This window comes from Amblyomma maculatum, chromosome 2 (assembly GCF_055883805.1).
Source record: "Amblyomma maculatum isolate TAMU_Amacu chromosome 2, ASM5588380v1, whole genome shotgun sequence".
NCBI lineage: Eukaryota > Metazoa > Arthropoda > Arachnida > Ixodida > Ixodidae > Amblyomma > Amblyomma maculatum.
In genome coordinates, this window is record NC_139345.1 from 115,278,064 (window position 1) to 115,292,745 (window position 14,682).

The 14,682-nt window shown below is 45.5% G+C and overlaps 1 protein-coding gene across 1 annotated transcript; it reads left to right on the top strand.

Moving 5' to 3' along the window:
• On the top strand, positions 1-12,126 carry LOC146199620 (brother of CDO-like). The gene is made up of 3 exons (XM_084592157.1): positions 1-492; positions 10,597-10,893; positions 11,819-12,126. Exons 1-3 carry the CDS (start codon positions 432-434, stop codon positions 12,124-12,126), a joined length of 666 nt encoding a protein of 221 aa, XP_084448283.1. The 5' UTR covers positions 1-431.
• Positions 12,127-14,682: the final 2,556 nt, after the last annotated feature.

The window sequence follows — 14,682 nt, forward strand, 5'->3', positions numbered from 1 at the left end:
ATCACCGCCGCCCGGATTGCGAGCGGCCGGAGGCAAGCCGCGCCGGTGGGGCGTTATTTTTCTCGTCCCCTATATTTAGAACCACGGGCTGCTCCGCTCCCTCCTCTTCTTCTTCCACGAGGCCGGACCGACTCCACGGCGCAGGCGGTCCTCTGGGCACAGGAAGACGGTAACCTCGGCGGTTGCAGATATTGCAACGCCAGTGCAGGGCGTCGCTGCCGGTTCACTACTGAAGATAAGGCTAGAGGGCCGGTGTGATAGTGAGCGAAGAATCGGTGAATACCAGCGTCGTCGGCTAAGAAGATTTACGGGACCTAACTGGCTTAGTCGTAGGCCGGGGTGAAGACTATACCGAAGACGGGTAACGAACGTTGCGACAGAGTTCGTCTGGCTGTGATCCCGAAGATACATTCCTGTATCAGGCGGTTGCCATGGGCAATGATTGCCTCTGGAGGGGACTACTCCTCGTACACTTGTTTGTCATCGGTCAGGGTAAGTGAGGGCCTACTTTTGAGCTGCTATCCAGCTTCTAATTCGTCGAGAGAGATTTAACGGCAAACGTGTAGGAAGCAAGCAGTTCTTCATATCATAGCACCAACCTCGCTGCATGTAAACGACTCCAGGAAAGAGTTAACTCAGAGCAGCATTTCGACACTGGTTACTACATCGAAAACCGGGGCCTTTTTCAAAAGCTCGAACTTGGTTAAGAAGTCTGTCTAGTAATCTTAACTGTCTACTCATCGATTTCTTATCCTTTATGACAACCAACACACAGTATGCATTGACCAGCAAAAGTTATTGATCTGATAAGTTCCCAAAGCATGGGCAGTGGCCGTGTATGCTCAGACGCTCATGTAATGGTGATTACGCTGGTTTATCTGCGTACAGACGATGCATATTCATCGTGGAACCACAGACCTGAAAATATGCTAGTTCTGCGATCCAGATAACTAGAACGTACGCCCTTAATATGGTTCCAAATAATTTTCAGTTATATTTATAAATTTTCGAAAAAAAGTTCCACTGAAGTTCCACAATAGACAGACCGATATCATGTCGACTTGAAATACTGGTTGCGTTTGTGTCTAAAGGTATATGCTGCAGCCTTATTTCAAGTTGAACCTGAGTTCTAATTGGACTAAGATGAACAAAGTTTCAGCTTACAGATATAGCAATGTTATATCATCACAGAGAGACGATATGAATGCGGCTTGTGAGGTCAAACGTGACAAACACATTTCAAGCATCGGAACTCTTTTGCTATGTCTGTCCAAGCAAGTTTGAGTTTGGAATATTTGTCGACTGGGAATCAAACTGAACGAATGGTGCCCATATAGGTGCCCCGAATTATTTGTCGTAGTGCCAAAACATATCTCCGCGGCTTGCTCACTGCGCACCGACGTATACCAAGTTACATTCTCCATTGCGCGAACGTTAAAGCCGTTAAAACTTAACAAAGTTCATTGTGCCACCACTCTCAAAACAACCTGCTCAAACGTACATAGCCTTCTTCCTTAAATTCTTAACGCCCAAGGGCAACAGGTTCTCTTTTCTTTTCTCGCTCAACAAGCATTTGGCGCACATCGACATCGCTCAGCACGTTTATATCACTGGTTACTCACTTAACACGTCAACTAATATTTCATCAACGTCTAACCATCTCTTTTTCTCCAGATGCCCTCCCAGGCTCCTTACACAATAACTTCAGCTTTCTTTCTCTCTGTCAGCAATCTCGCCTAGTTTTTGTAGTTATACATTACTTTCACACGTAGCAGCCGAACCTATTTCGTAAGCCGTACTTGATGTACGTGAGTGGAGTTGTTATTTGCCTCGTATCCGCGTTTAGCTACCGTGATCTTATTCAATCCAGAGACCGAAATTAGCTAACCATCGCTTGGGCGTGATCCTTGTCCGGAATATCGATGCCCCTTCCCCTTGCCATCAGGTCGCCATGTTGGCACGTCTCTGGACAGATGAGACGATGAAGCCTCGAGCGACTGCATACGCAAAGAAACCAAACGCAACATGCATTACTTAATCATCAGGCCCCCAGCGCAGGCATTAAAACGTGAAGTATAAGCATGCGGGCGAGGAATGTTGGGAAATAGTTACCGATAATCGCAGTGCTTCGTGTACCAGCACATTTTCTAAATTTTTACTTGCATGTTTCGGTGAGTTTCTCAGTCACTCAGTGTTATTCGTCCCCAAACACGCGCTTCAGAAACAGGAAGAGTAATGAAAAAAAAAAAAAAAAAAAAACGCAGTTTTGTTTTGTACGTCTCACACGAGGCGCCGCTAGTGCCTTTACGTAGACTTTGGCGGTGGCTCAAAAAGCACGTCATTTTCCATTTACATGGTATTGTAAGATCGGCCTTGCGAATTGTTCAGAGCTCATTTGAACTCAGAACGAGACGACTTGTCCAAGTTTGCACGCCGAAGACAAAATGGTGTTACATGAAATCGTGCCCTGCGATATACGATTGGTAGTTTTCCCGTCCGCCGGTACTCTCGCCTTGCGAGCCAAGTCATTGTGCCCTGAAAGCTAATTGACGCAGATTCCACAGAGCAAGAACAGCTGTAAAAAAGCGTAGCCGAGCTTCCATTCCGATGAAATAAGCCAGCGGAAAGTGCAAATGCCTCAGTACTGACACATTGCTTTGCTGGTTGCGCGGAATGTTCTGCAATACGTGTAGTTACATATTGGCACAGGTCGACCTGTGTATTCAAAGCGCGGAGACTGCGCGCGAGCTGTGAGCGTGAGGATATCGATACTTTGTCCTATATGAGCAATGCGGAAGTTCCACTATCCTTTAGCAATTATTAGGGCCATTTTTTTTTTTATCTACCCTACACATATAACCTACACCAGCTACACCAGTGTAGGTAATCGCCTATACCTACAATGAATTTTTACTGCACTGGTGCAGCTGGTGTAGGTTAAACAAACGGCCCTGTTGTTTCTCTTTTGGTGCACCCCGCAGTGCATCATGAGTGCAGTGTAGGCAAGCAGAGAAGTGCCATTTCGATAATGCGCTCATGCGGAAAGTGAGCTCTTTTACGCGCGATGCTTCATTCTTGACTCGTGCGCCGCAAAACATACCGAGCCAAGGGACATAAACATTCGTTACAAGCGCCGACTTCCAACATCTTTGCTTATTTGATTATGCATGAATTTATAGGAAGCCTACTATCACGTGATAATGGCCAATCAAATACTAAGCCTTCTAGTGCAACAGTGCATAAACTATGCGACACACGGTTTGCCGTGCTATGCCATCTTGCTACATTATAAAAAAGGAACATAATTGTTTGTATCTTAGTTTCCATGTTTAGCCCGCCTTTACATCACAAACTTCATGACATAATTGCCTGTGGGTATTTGTCACGCTAAATGACTTCTACTGAATCAGAGCATTCGGTAAATAAATGATGTGTTGCTGCATGCTGATGGCTCCCTATATGTATAGCTGAATGAATAATGGTAGTTGGTAATCCTTGTCGCTGGTGTTTCCTGTCCCTGTGCGTCTCGCGCCGGACAGTCAAGATGAGCCTAGACCCCCTAGCTTGAAACAGACTAGATCGATGTAACAATTATTTTGTTGTTGTCAGACTTCCGAGTCTTGGAGTCATTACCAGGTGCTGGAGACGTGACGACTTCCCTTGTGAACTCTCTCTCGGCCTACGTTCGGAGCTCGAACGCATTCCCTTTTCTTCGCATTCTTCTGGCATCTCAAGACAATGGGGGAGGGGCTTTTTGGGTGGGCAGGTGCGATGTACACGTGAACCATCGGATATCAGTGCGCTCACATGGCACATATGCGACGGATGCATGTGTGACCGGGAGCCCTGTGTGGTTGGCCGAACCCAGCCTCGGCGGCGTCGGCGGAGGCGCAAGAGGAGGCCGAGGTCCTGTACCTGGGCCCGACCACAGTGTCCGAGGGCTCGGAGCTTCGCGTCGAGTGCCTGCTGCCCTCACACCGGTTTGCCAGCTGGCGCAAAGACAACGCCGAGGCCTCGCCCCTGGTTCCAGACCCGTGGAATCGTTTCCGCATCGAGCACGGCTCGCGGGACCCGCGATCAGGCCGCATCAGCTCCACCCTGACCGTGCTCGGGGCGCAGGGCAATCATACGGGCTTCTACTACTGCACCAGCTTCAGCCAGCTGTACCACGCCATCATGGTCCTACCACGAGGCACGCACCGCCGTCTTCTTGAAGCTCGCCGCGAAGTGCAGTTGGACTTGCCTGTCACCATGTCCCCTTTCGCACCATTGTGGCATCTCCTTCGACTCGCTATTTACTCTTAGCGGTGCGGTCTGCAGTAAACCCCGCTATGCGGACACTATCCTACCCAAATTGATTATTTCACTCAAGCTTCTGTTAGACTACAGTGCAATGATTCATTATAAAGCAGGGAAAGGCTGAGGTTGTGAGAAAGTGAGAAAGTGAAAGGCACAGTAATTCGGTCACACAAAGTGAGTATCCAAAACCATATCAGGAGCACATATAAAGAGGGGGTTGCCCCTGGCAAGATATTATTCATCGAAAAGCCATGCTGAGTCCCCGTCTCTTTTTTCACTGAAAATGTCGACGTAATGCAGTGCAAATATGACAGTCTCCCACATCCGACCCCTTCAAGAGTGATCCATATATCAACTCCTGCCGCACTATAGTGGCTAGATGGCCGCATCCCGAGCGATAAGATGGAAGGCACCAAATATTTGCGAAGTGGTCTTCTGGAGTACAGATGCAATACAATAACGACAGAGGCATGATCGTGGCACTAAATAAATGCATTATAGAGGAATGAGCTGGTCGAAATTCGTCGGGTGCCTCAGTGGCACGGTGTACTCAGTGGTTAGTGCGCTCAGCTACTGAGCTAGAGTTCCCGACTACGGCATCGGCCGCGGAAACCGCGTTTCGATGGAGGCGTAACAAAAATGCATCCTTATGCTGTGCGATGTAAGCGCGCGGTAAAGATCCCCATAAATTATCCAGAAGACCTGCAGATGGCACATTTTCCTCTCTTCTTTCACTCTCACAGTTTTAGCCTTTTGCTTACGGCGCGGTTCAAGTGTCCACCGATAATTGTGACAGATACTGCACCTCTCGTTACCTCAACACCAAGTTTCAATTTCACGTTGCAAAGAGAACTTTCCCGTTGACATAGGAGATTCCCATTCTTGGTATCGTCCAGGCATATAATAGCAGGAATTACTGCTACAATAACTGATACCAGGAACAATGCTCTCAGACATATTATTCAAGACAGCGCTTTCTATTGCGACAAATTAATCGTTGCAGAAGATGGTGAAGAAAATTCGTGCGCTCTTTCGCAGGTATTATCAGTGGCTAGCTTGCAAATACAAAACAGCAAGTTCTTGCGCGAACTGAAGGAGCAGCGTCAGAGGCACGAAGTTCTTCCCTGACATTAATTCTGTGCTAGCTAAATGGTAAAGCGATGAGGAGTTTCCGAATTTCCTGCTGGCACCAGGATCTCCTACAACCCATCTACGTAAATAAGAACAGATTAGGCTGCACTTCCATAGATATATCATATATGCGCCAAGTTCCGCTCGTATATGGTGTTTGAATACTGCGTCATGGTCGTGACGACGACGGTCACGAATGCGGGACTAACAGTAATGAACTTGTCACTTAGGTTTTGTCCTGAATGGGAGGGCTATAAAGCCCTCCCATATGCCCAGATATGCCCAGATAAAGCCCAGATATGCAGCTCGTGGCATACACATTCTGATATTGGGTTGTTATAGAGAGCAGTCAAGACGAATTAAAATGCAGTGGTAAACTTCCAACTTTCTTTCAATTTAGTCAAGCTTCAGAGGCCCATCATTCAATCCTGTGAAAATAAACTTGTGTTTCAATTGATAATAAGATGTGTATCGGAAGCAAGTCTCCTTACAGTCCGTCTTTGCAATCGCAACAAGTAAATCAGGTACACGATTGCATCAGCCAATCTTTTTTCATTTTTTGGACCACACCCTTCATTCTTCATAGCATTTTTATGCCCTGAGGCAATAAACATCGCAGAAAAAAAAAGAGGGCATGTAGAGGTTAAGTGCAAAAGCTTAATTCTTAAAAATTAAGAAACATTGAGAAAACTTAAATATATGAAGCAGTCATGAAATAAAATACGACAAACGCTCAGAGTGAGAGCGACAGCCTTGCAACGAAATTAATGGTCGGGTGCAGGACCTGGAATCATGCAAGCCTTCTAAAAGTGGTGGTAGAAGTTCAGCCAAAATGAACCAGCAGATTCGAGGGTGACTGTAATGGTTACGCGGCGCGACGAATTTCATACAGACTTCTGAAAGCCACAATAATTTACACGATATGCCGCCTTAACGAAAAGGTTACATTCCTTGCCTCTGCGGTAGAGCATAGATACACATTGACGTGTTAGTGTGTGAGGAGGAAATGAAATAGCAAGTCAAAGCCTGAGCACGTCACAACTAAAAACAAATGGGGATTCAGCAAGCATATAATAAGATTCTGACCGCAGTGACGATGGGGTTACACAGGGTGGACAGCATTCATTCGACAAAAAGAACACAGATGACCCCATGAAGTGGAAGTGGCAGGACAACAATGGAGAGATAGAGCGGACAAAGGGAAGACCTACAGGAGGTTTACCGGACTCAAATACGTCTGTACACTTTGCACTTTGGAAAAAGGGTGCATTTTTAATGAACAGGTAGAAATTAGAGAGATGGTAGAGAGTTGTTAGTGTACGCTCACATAAGAATGTGAGCAAATTGTACGCATGCTGTGCGGTCCAGTCCCTGGGCCACAGTAGCTGGTGCACAGCAGGCTTTCTGCGCCAGACAGAAAACAAACTATGCAGCTTGTGATCCTGCAAACATATTACAAAACCTGTGCTGCGCACATATCTTATACAAGTATATGGGCCACACGCGTAGTAGGATAGAGCGGTCGCGTCCCGCCAATAATCTACGCATATATAGTTTCCGTGGTACACGTCACAGCAAACTGTGATAAGCTGATTAGATAAACACCAAGTCGGCCCAGTACGTTTATGAGTAGCTTGAGTAGTCTTGAGTAAGCAAGCGCACAACTAAGACCTTACAGAGTATTAAAGTGGATTTACGGTGCCAGACGCAGGTAGCGCAATTGAGCCACCCGCACCAGAGCATCAGAGCTCTCATTTGTGGTCAGAGGCACTGAAAGAGACGTAATAGGTAAATTGGCTAGAATTTTGACCACGTTGTTAGTGGTATGACAGTATAACCAACGGATGATGCTTTTAGGATCCAAGTTGAGAAACCCGATCACTTATTTCACAATTATAACTCGTAAAGGTCGCCAATCATTATTCTATAATTACGTCAGAAATGACGTTACAATTTGAGTTGAACGAGGAAAGAATACGAACAGCAGGCAACTTTTTTCTCCCTCTCTCTTCCTGTGATGTATAATACTAAAGAATGGCTTGATCCTTTCGGCATTTCAACATTTCTAAAAAGCCATTTCCAGCTTTTTGTCAAGACTGGGACAGAGCAAACTGCGATATCACTAAAATCTTCAGCCTTTTCGCTTTTCATGACTTTAAAGTGGAAAAGAAATCGAGGCAGCGCTGGTTTTTTGCTCAAATTCGCCTGTTAAAAAGAATGGAACGAAGAAGCCTGCAAAACTTTTTAAGCGGAAATACCCTTAATTGCTTCATGTATATTCGCATCTAACGTAAATTCAGGCGCTGAGCTTAGATAATGCTCTTTCTAGCTTCTTCACAGCGAAATTCTGCAAGTGTGATAGTTTGTGGAAAAGCCCGTTCACTGCATCTATTAGTTGAATCATTCATCAAAGAATATTTCTATTGAGAACAAGCCGATAAAACTGAGTGTTAGAATTTTTGTACGACGTGTAGCTTCAGCGAGGCAGGCCGAAACACATGGCGATAAGCTGATCAGACACTAGCACCACCTTTCTTCATGCTCTGCATACGCTTAGCTTCAGGCAACTGTGGAGTCTATGCATACTCCCTGAAAGGCCTCTCGATGCCATCTCCTTCAAGGTAAAAAGAATCTACTTCAGCACATCTATCTACCTTGTACCTGTCCCGAGAGACACGCGAATGCATTTTCTCTACGTCGGTTATAATTGGCACGAACCTGCCCTGCGAATAAAGTATTTAATAATTTCCGCCTGAACTCAAAGCAAAGTGGCACTGGAGTAACTTATGAATAATACCATTCATATAATAATAAAACAAATTTTATTTTGATGCGAAATATTTTGGGGCTCTGTGCTGGGGTTAAGCGAAAATGTTCTACAAAAGTTAGTGGCCGCATGTGGGCATATACCACTGCGAAAACCTTAATCCGGAGGTTCAGAGCTTAGTAGTGATACTAACGTCTGTATGCCCGTTTGCAGTACTTTCAAAAACACACACGACAAAAAAAAAAAAAAAAAAAAAACACTACCAGCGGAGCGGATTCGAACTCAAGAAATTTTTCATGGAAACAGTGTACGGAACGTCGTATAGCTATCACCGCTGCCTATCACCCCGTGTGCAGACTGCAACGTCACTTTCACGTTATGCATTTCACCTCGTCGTCTCCATCAACTTCCACCTGTGCGCAAAAACATTCGTGCGTTCTACTCGGTTTAACTACGTTGGAACCCTATACCATTCTCTCAGTGAAACATTTTATGTACCAAGAAAACATTTGAAATCTATGTATACCCAGCTGACAGAAATCTGGGTATATCGGGGTTGCGATAACTACAAGGACACAAACATGGTTACACGATATCGCAGCGCGTGAGGTCTATGGGAATGTAATGAGTAATTCATGGACGAGCCTTATTCATGTGCGGTACCTGGTGCGGGTAAAGCGCAGAGGCGTCGAGTCCGTGCGCACTAGACGTACTCCATCTCTCATGACAAATCAGAATGCTATATAATACCTCATTATTGGTTTACTTCTCTGTAATCTTCGCTACAAGACATGCATATGCACAACGCACTGTATACGTCATCAGCTTTATAATCAGCCGACTGCACCCACTTCCGAAAGGGCGGCGCACCCCCCCCCCCCCCCCCCCCCACTTCTCACCTTCCCACTGCTCACACTAAAATCACTTTTATGAGCGCTCAAATTTTAGGATGTTAAAATGTAGACTGTATTGTAAATGAGCTAGCATGGACTGTCACCATTTTGAAAACTTTTTCTTTGCGTGAACTAAATTAATACTCTCCAAAAACAACAACAACAACAACAACAACAACAAAAAAAAAAAACAAGTATTGAATGACTGACCACAGTTGATGAGCAAGAACCAGGGGATTGAAACAGGCCGTGCGCGAACTTCCTTAACTCAAGTGTATATTGTTCGCGCGTATACTTCTTTGAACTAAAGTTTTTTTTTTATATATATTTCATACCAAATTAAGGCCCTTTTTCATTTCTTTGCCCAAGTTTCGTTCGCTGGCTTGAAAATTGGCAGATTGCAAGAATAGGGCACCCTTGAGCCAACAACCCAATTTCTTCTCGCAAATAATCTGAAGGCAAGTAGTTGGGGCCCTTAAACAGCCTTTTGTTGGCTCCCTAAAGCTATGTATTCTCTTAAACCAGCTTTTCGATTGCTTGAACTTGAATCCTGTTGGTAATTTTGAGTGAGTATAGTAACGAGTATTCTGAAAGTATGAAGTGCGATAGTGTTTTAGAAGGCTGTATTTGGGAACAATTCATGGCCTCATTCTTCTTTAGCGGTAAAACATGCTTTCAAATTGCGTAAAACTAAATTTACTAAGAGTAAATTTGCGGCTAAATTTAATTAAAAAATAAAATAACAATAAAACAAAATTAAAATAAAAATGAAATCAAAATTACCTTAAAAATAACAATTATGACCTGACAAAATTTGCCCCCCACTCAAAAAAAATGTTCTGGAGTCCCTGTATATGCATTCCCAAGAGCACAGTTCAGCAGAAAAATTTTACAGAAGCCATCGGTTTCTCTAAATAGTTTTCGACTGTAAATGCAACCGGGGTTAGCAGTTTTGTTTCGGATATAACTTTTTGATCATGTGAGCGGCGAAACGTGCCCAGGGCACATGTGCAAGATCCAACGCTTTTCTGGCCAAAATGCGGACGTTAGCGGTATACCTCCGACATTCGGACGAACTGCGCAAAAATGCTCAAAAATATAGATCTCAGAATCAAGTGGCATTTGCGGGACTTCGCCAAACGCTTATTGCTAAGTTCACGGAAGGCGATAAAATTTTATACCGAGAAGAGACGCTGATCGGATTCGACTCGAAGTTTCTTTCCTGTTTCGATTTAGTATGTGAATAGCGGCGTTTAACGCCCCGAACTGGCACATGGGCTATGGGAAGATTGTAATTTAGGTTTCCCGGGGTTCCTTAACACACTCAGGCATTGTACACCACACAGCCTTTGCTCTCATTGGCCTCCATCGGTGTTCGATCAGGCGGTCTTCGGATCAGCAGCCAGACAGTCAAAGCCACTGAGTCACAGCGGGGTGGTTCGATTTAGGGATATATGACTTTGACGGCATGTACACGTATAACAGATCTCCCCTCCGGACGTGCAGGCTACGCCTATGACAGCACTGGACGGCCGGCCGCCGGCGCCTGCTACCCCCTGGAAGTAGGCAAGCGGCTGGTGCTGGACTGCGACGGCCTGTCCAAGCGCTCGGAGCGGTTCCCGTTCGCCTGGATGAAGAACAACCGACGCTTCCTGCCCTCCAGCAGCGGTGATGTGCGCCTCGAGCAGACGCGCCTCATCATCGACAAGGCGCGCCGCGAAGATGCCGGCGTGTACATGTGCTCGGATATGATGTCCACCGGCTACGGACAGTCCACCACGGGCCGCGTGCTTCACGTGGCTAGTGAGTACCGTGGCGTCGAACATATTTCAATATGCAGCTGTTTGCTAACAGGTCATAAAGGGAAATCAGAGTCCTGTCCTACCAGCTGTGTACAGCCAAAGGTCTTCCGACGCAGGATAATGATATATGCGGTCATTTGTCATTCCGGTGTTATTAGGGCTGCGCTAGGCAGCTAAGTGCAGTACTCTGTGTCGTTGTGAGGTGGCTTAGTGCCAGCATGGTTATATATCTGCAGAAAAAGGAGGCTATTATTTATTTATTTATTTATTTATTTATTTATTTATTTATTTATTTATTTATTTATTTATTTATTTATTTATTTATTTATTTATTTATTTGAAACTTTTATTCTTAGATATTTGTTATGAACCTATCGTCAAAAGAACCAGTAAGGCCAAAAAGAAGCAAGCGAGAATTTCGTTTCCAATAAACCGCCTCTAAATTTACGGCCATCGTAAAAAGAAAAGAAAAAAGGCACACAATTTGCAAGCCCTTGCGATTTCTCACTGCTCAAAATCAATAAAGGAAAACACGCCACGAGGCTGCCGCCATTGTGTTGGTGGTTCCAAATCATCTGAACGCTCAATTATGCAACACACTTTATCGACGCAGCTAGATTCACAGGACCGTGCAGCAGTGTATCGAAACAAGATCCATGCGACTGTCTAACTGCAATCCACTCCACTTTGTAAACCTCTCCGGCTGTCATTGCCCGATGACTGGTTAACGAATCCCCACCCGTACCCTTTCCTCGCTTCTCACACTTCTCCGTTCTTTCACATCTGACAGTTGGGCCACTCCACCTCCAGGCTTTTGTTGCATTCAGTGGATTTTTCTTTCCTCTCGGGCTCCTGTAACCCATCAGACTCCTATCCCTGTCAGGACGGGCGTAGCTCGTGTAGTGATATTTTTCGCTCACTCCCAGCACCCATCGACCTGACGCCCATGAGCCCACGGCTGGTGGTTCGCGACGGCAGCACCTTGCGGCTGCGATGCAACGCCTCGGCCGTGCCGCGACCCGAGGTAACCTGGTGGAAGGACGGAGAGCCACTGCACGGAGGCGGTCGCGTGCGCCTCTTACACGGCCCGCCGCCGGAGAGCCTGCCGCTGGCGCAGCTCGAGCTCAGCTTCATGGGGCCCGAAGATGAGGCGGTGTACGCCTGCAAGGCATCGCACCCGGCATGTGACCTGCACGCCACCACATCCACCAGAGTATTCGTCAGGAGTAAGTGAGTCGCGCCCGTGACGGCCGCGTCTTTACAGGTTGAGTTCGGCTTTACCACGAAGAGAGGAGGAGGTTGTGAGAAAAGGAAAGGCGTCGCAATTGTCTTATTGGTGGGTAGCACAAGAACCGCTCCGTGAGGGAAATGATTAAGTAAAGTAAAGGAAAAGTGAGGGTTATACGAGCATATATACTATAGCCAACCGTTTATGCTTTGGCCATCTTAAAATTTGCTAGGATTTCCGTCCAGCAAAGCAACTAACGCGGGCTCTAGTTCCGTCTCGCCTTGAGAAATGAATTGACTGAATGAGTTTACGTACACAAGTATAACCGAGTGCAACAGCTGAGTTCCCAACAGGTTAAAACTTTTGTGACTGCAATGGACGGATGTAATTTTTGCTCATAACTCCAGAAAAGTAAACTTGTGCTGCCGAATAGAAATAGTGGCCACACCCGAACCATTTTCTGTTTCCCCCAACACATGTAGCCCACTGCTTTCATTTCAGTTTCAGCAAAAAGTAAATAAATAAATAGACACGGCTATATTTCCGCTTGCAATGACCAGGCATTAAATGTCCCCTTTAGTATAAGTGTCAAAGAAGCGTTTTGAAATGTATAATTGTTATCCACGAACAGTACGTTGCTAGAAGTCTCCGTGCACAGAACGCTACCTCCCTTGCAGCACCACTCTCTGTCGCTCTGCAAGACAACCTGTTGAAATTATTTTTGCAGTTCGTGTGCTCTATTTAACTGTTTATTTCATAATATCCAAAAATTTAAAGGTGTAAGGTCACATGGCTCACCAGCAACGAAACTGGACGCTGTGCAAAGAAAGTAGTACCTAAATCCACGTAACCTCGTGACGTCATTAACCGTGCTTAAGTGTCCATGGCGACTATATATATTCAAGGCCAAAAATAGACTGAGGCCAAATTGTACAGGAAGCTTCCTTCAACCAAAGGAAAGCAGCTTACTCTAAATTTACTCTAAATCAAATTCGGTTAGTTTTGAAGGCTTCGTATTACGAGACGGGCACTGTACACTCAGGCCACAAAGTCTTGTTGATCCAAGCTGAAAATTTTGAGGAACTTAATTAGGACCTCCTACGTCTATGAAGGCGAAAATTCGCTCGTGTAGCGAGGCCCGATTCTCGCGCTTCCTTCTGTGGCGCGCTAGTGAAGAGATTAATAATAACAATATAATAATAATTATTATTATTATTATTATTATTATTATTATTATTAATCTCAAAAGACGCACATTTAGAAGCACACATGTTGGTTCGAATTCCTATCGGTAACTAGACTAGCAGATGCGTGCCAAATAGGCAGTAAAATATGACAGCACCCGGGAAGCTGCACGAAAAGCAGTTGCGTCAGAATTCTGGGGCGAAAGAGGCCGAATCTGTCACAACATAGAGGTCCCTTAGCGATGCTTTAACCAGCAAATGACGGTACAGATGCAACAAGGGGGGAAAGGTCCTGCCACAGGAATACGCCGTTGTCCCACTCTCCGCTTCGCTGGCCGCACAACGGTTTGCGTCACAGTTACTATGGCAACCGTTACGTAAGCGAGCCACGGCGGATGTGAAACGAGTTGCGGGCAAGACTGGATATCCGGCCTTTATTAGCTCTCGTTACGATATACTACGCCCTAGTCCATTTTATACCTAATTACCGCTAATTTTTTTTTCCGCCTGTGACATCACGTTCCATCACGTGACTTTCTGTGCCACTACTTCCGGTGACATGCTCTTTGTTGCAAGAGGCACATAAGCTGGACCACGGTGAGCTGGACTTAATGAAGACGTGATGCAGTGAGTAGTTGTGATTGATAATGAAAATGCGAATAATAAAATAAAAAGAAAATAAACAATTATGCTTTCGCTTTCACTGCACGCAAGCCATCCGCCTGTTCTTATTAGTCTTAATTGTGATCCGTAACATTTTCCTTTATCTCTGGCCTGCTGTTGTTCTGTTTTCCGTCCTCTTCTGCGTCTGTTAAGTCTCTTTTTGTTCAGTTATGGGTTTTTCTTTACCTTAGCTGTACAACGCATATCTTTTTATCGCTTATTGCATTGCATCACCTGCTCAGTCTAAATTGCTGTTATGTGTGCTCTTATTTTTGCATCTAACACCGCTCTCCTACCGTTTACGATAATGCCCCAGTGAGGGCGCTGTAAGTACTGTATAATTAGTGTCCCTGTCGAATATCGAAGATTCGATACAGTGCAGTCAAGATATCCGACATTCATCCGTGTGATCTACATCGGTAGTACGCTCACTCCACAGAACTCTCACTCACTTCTCGCAGAAACAATTGTTCCTGCGAGGAGTGAATGAGGGCGTCGCTGATGTCTTGAAAGCCCGCCGTTAAGATCGGGCTTTCAGGACGGCATCAGCGACGCTTCCATTATTGCTTTGCTTCCTCACCGCAATCTTGCGCCAAGGGCAGAAAGATGTCGTCGCTCCGAAGTTGTTCGCACTCTCTCCAGAATGGGATTTCTCTAGTGTGTTAGGTGTGGAGGGGAGCTAGAGGAGAGGAGAGCGACATTGGCGCGTGAAACC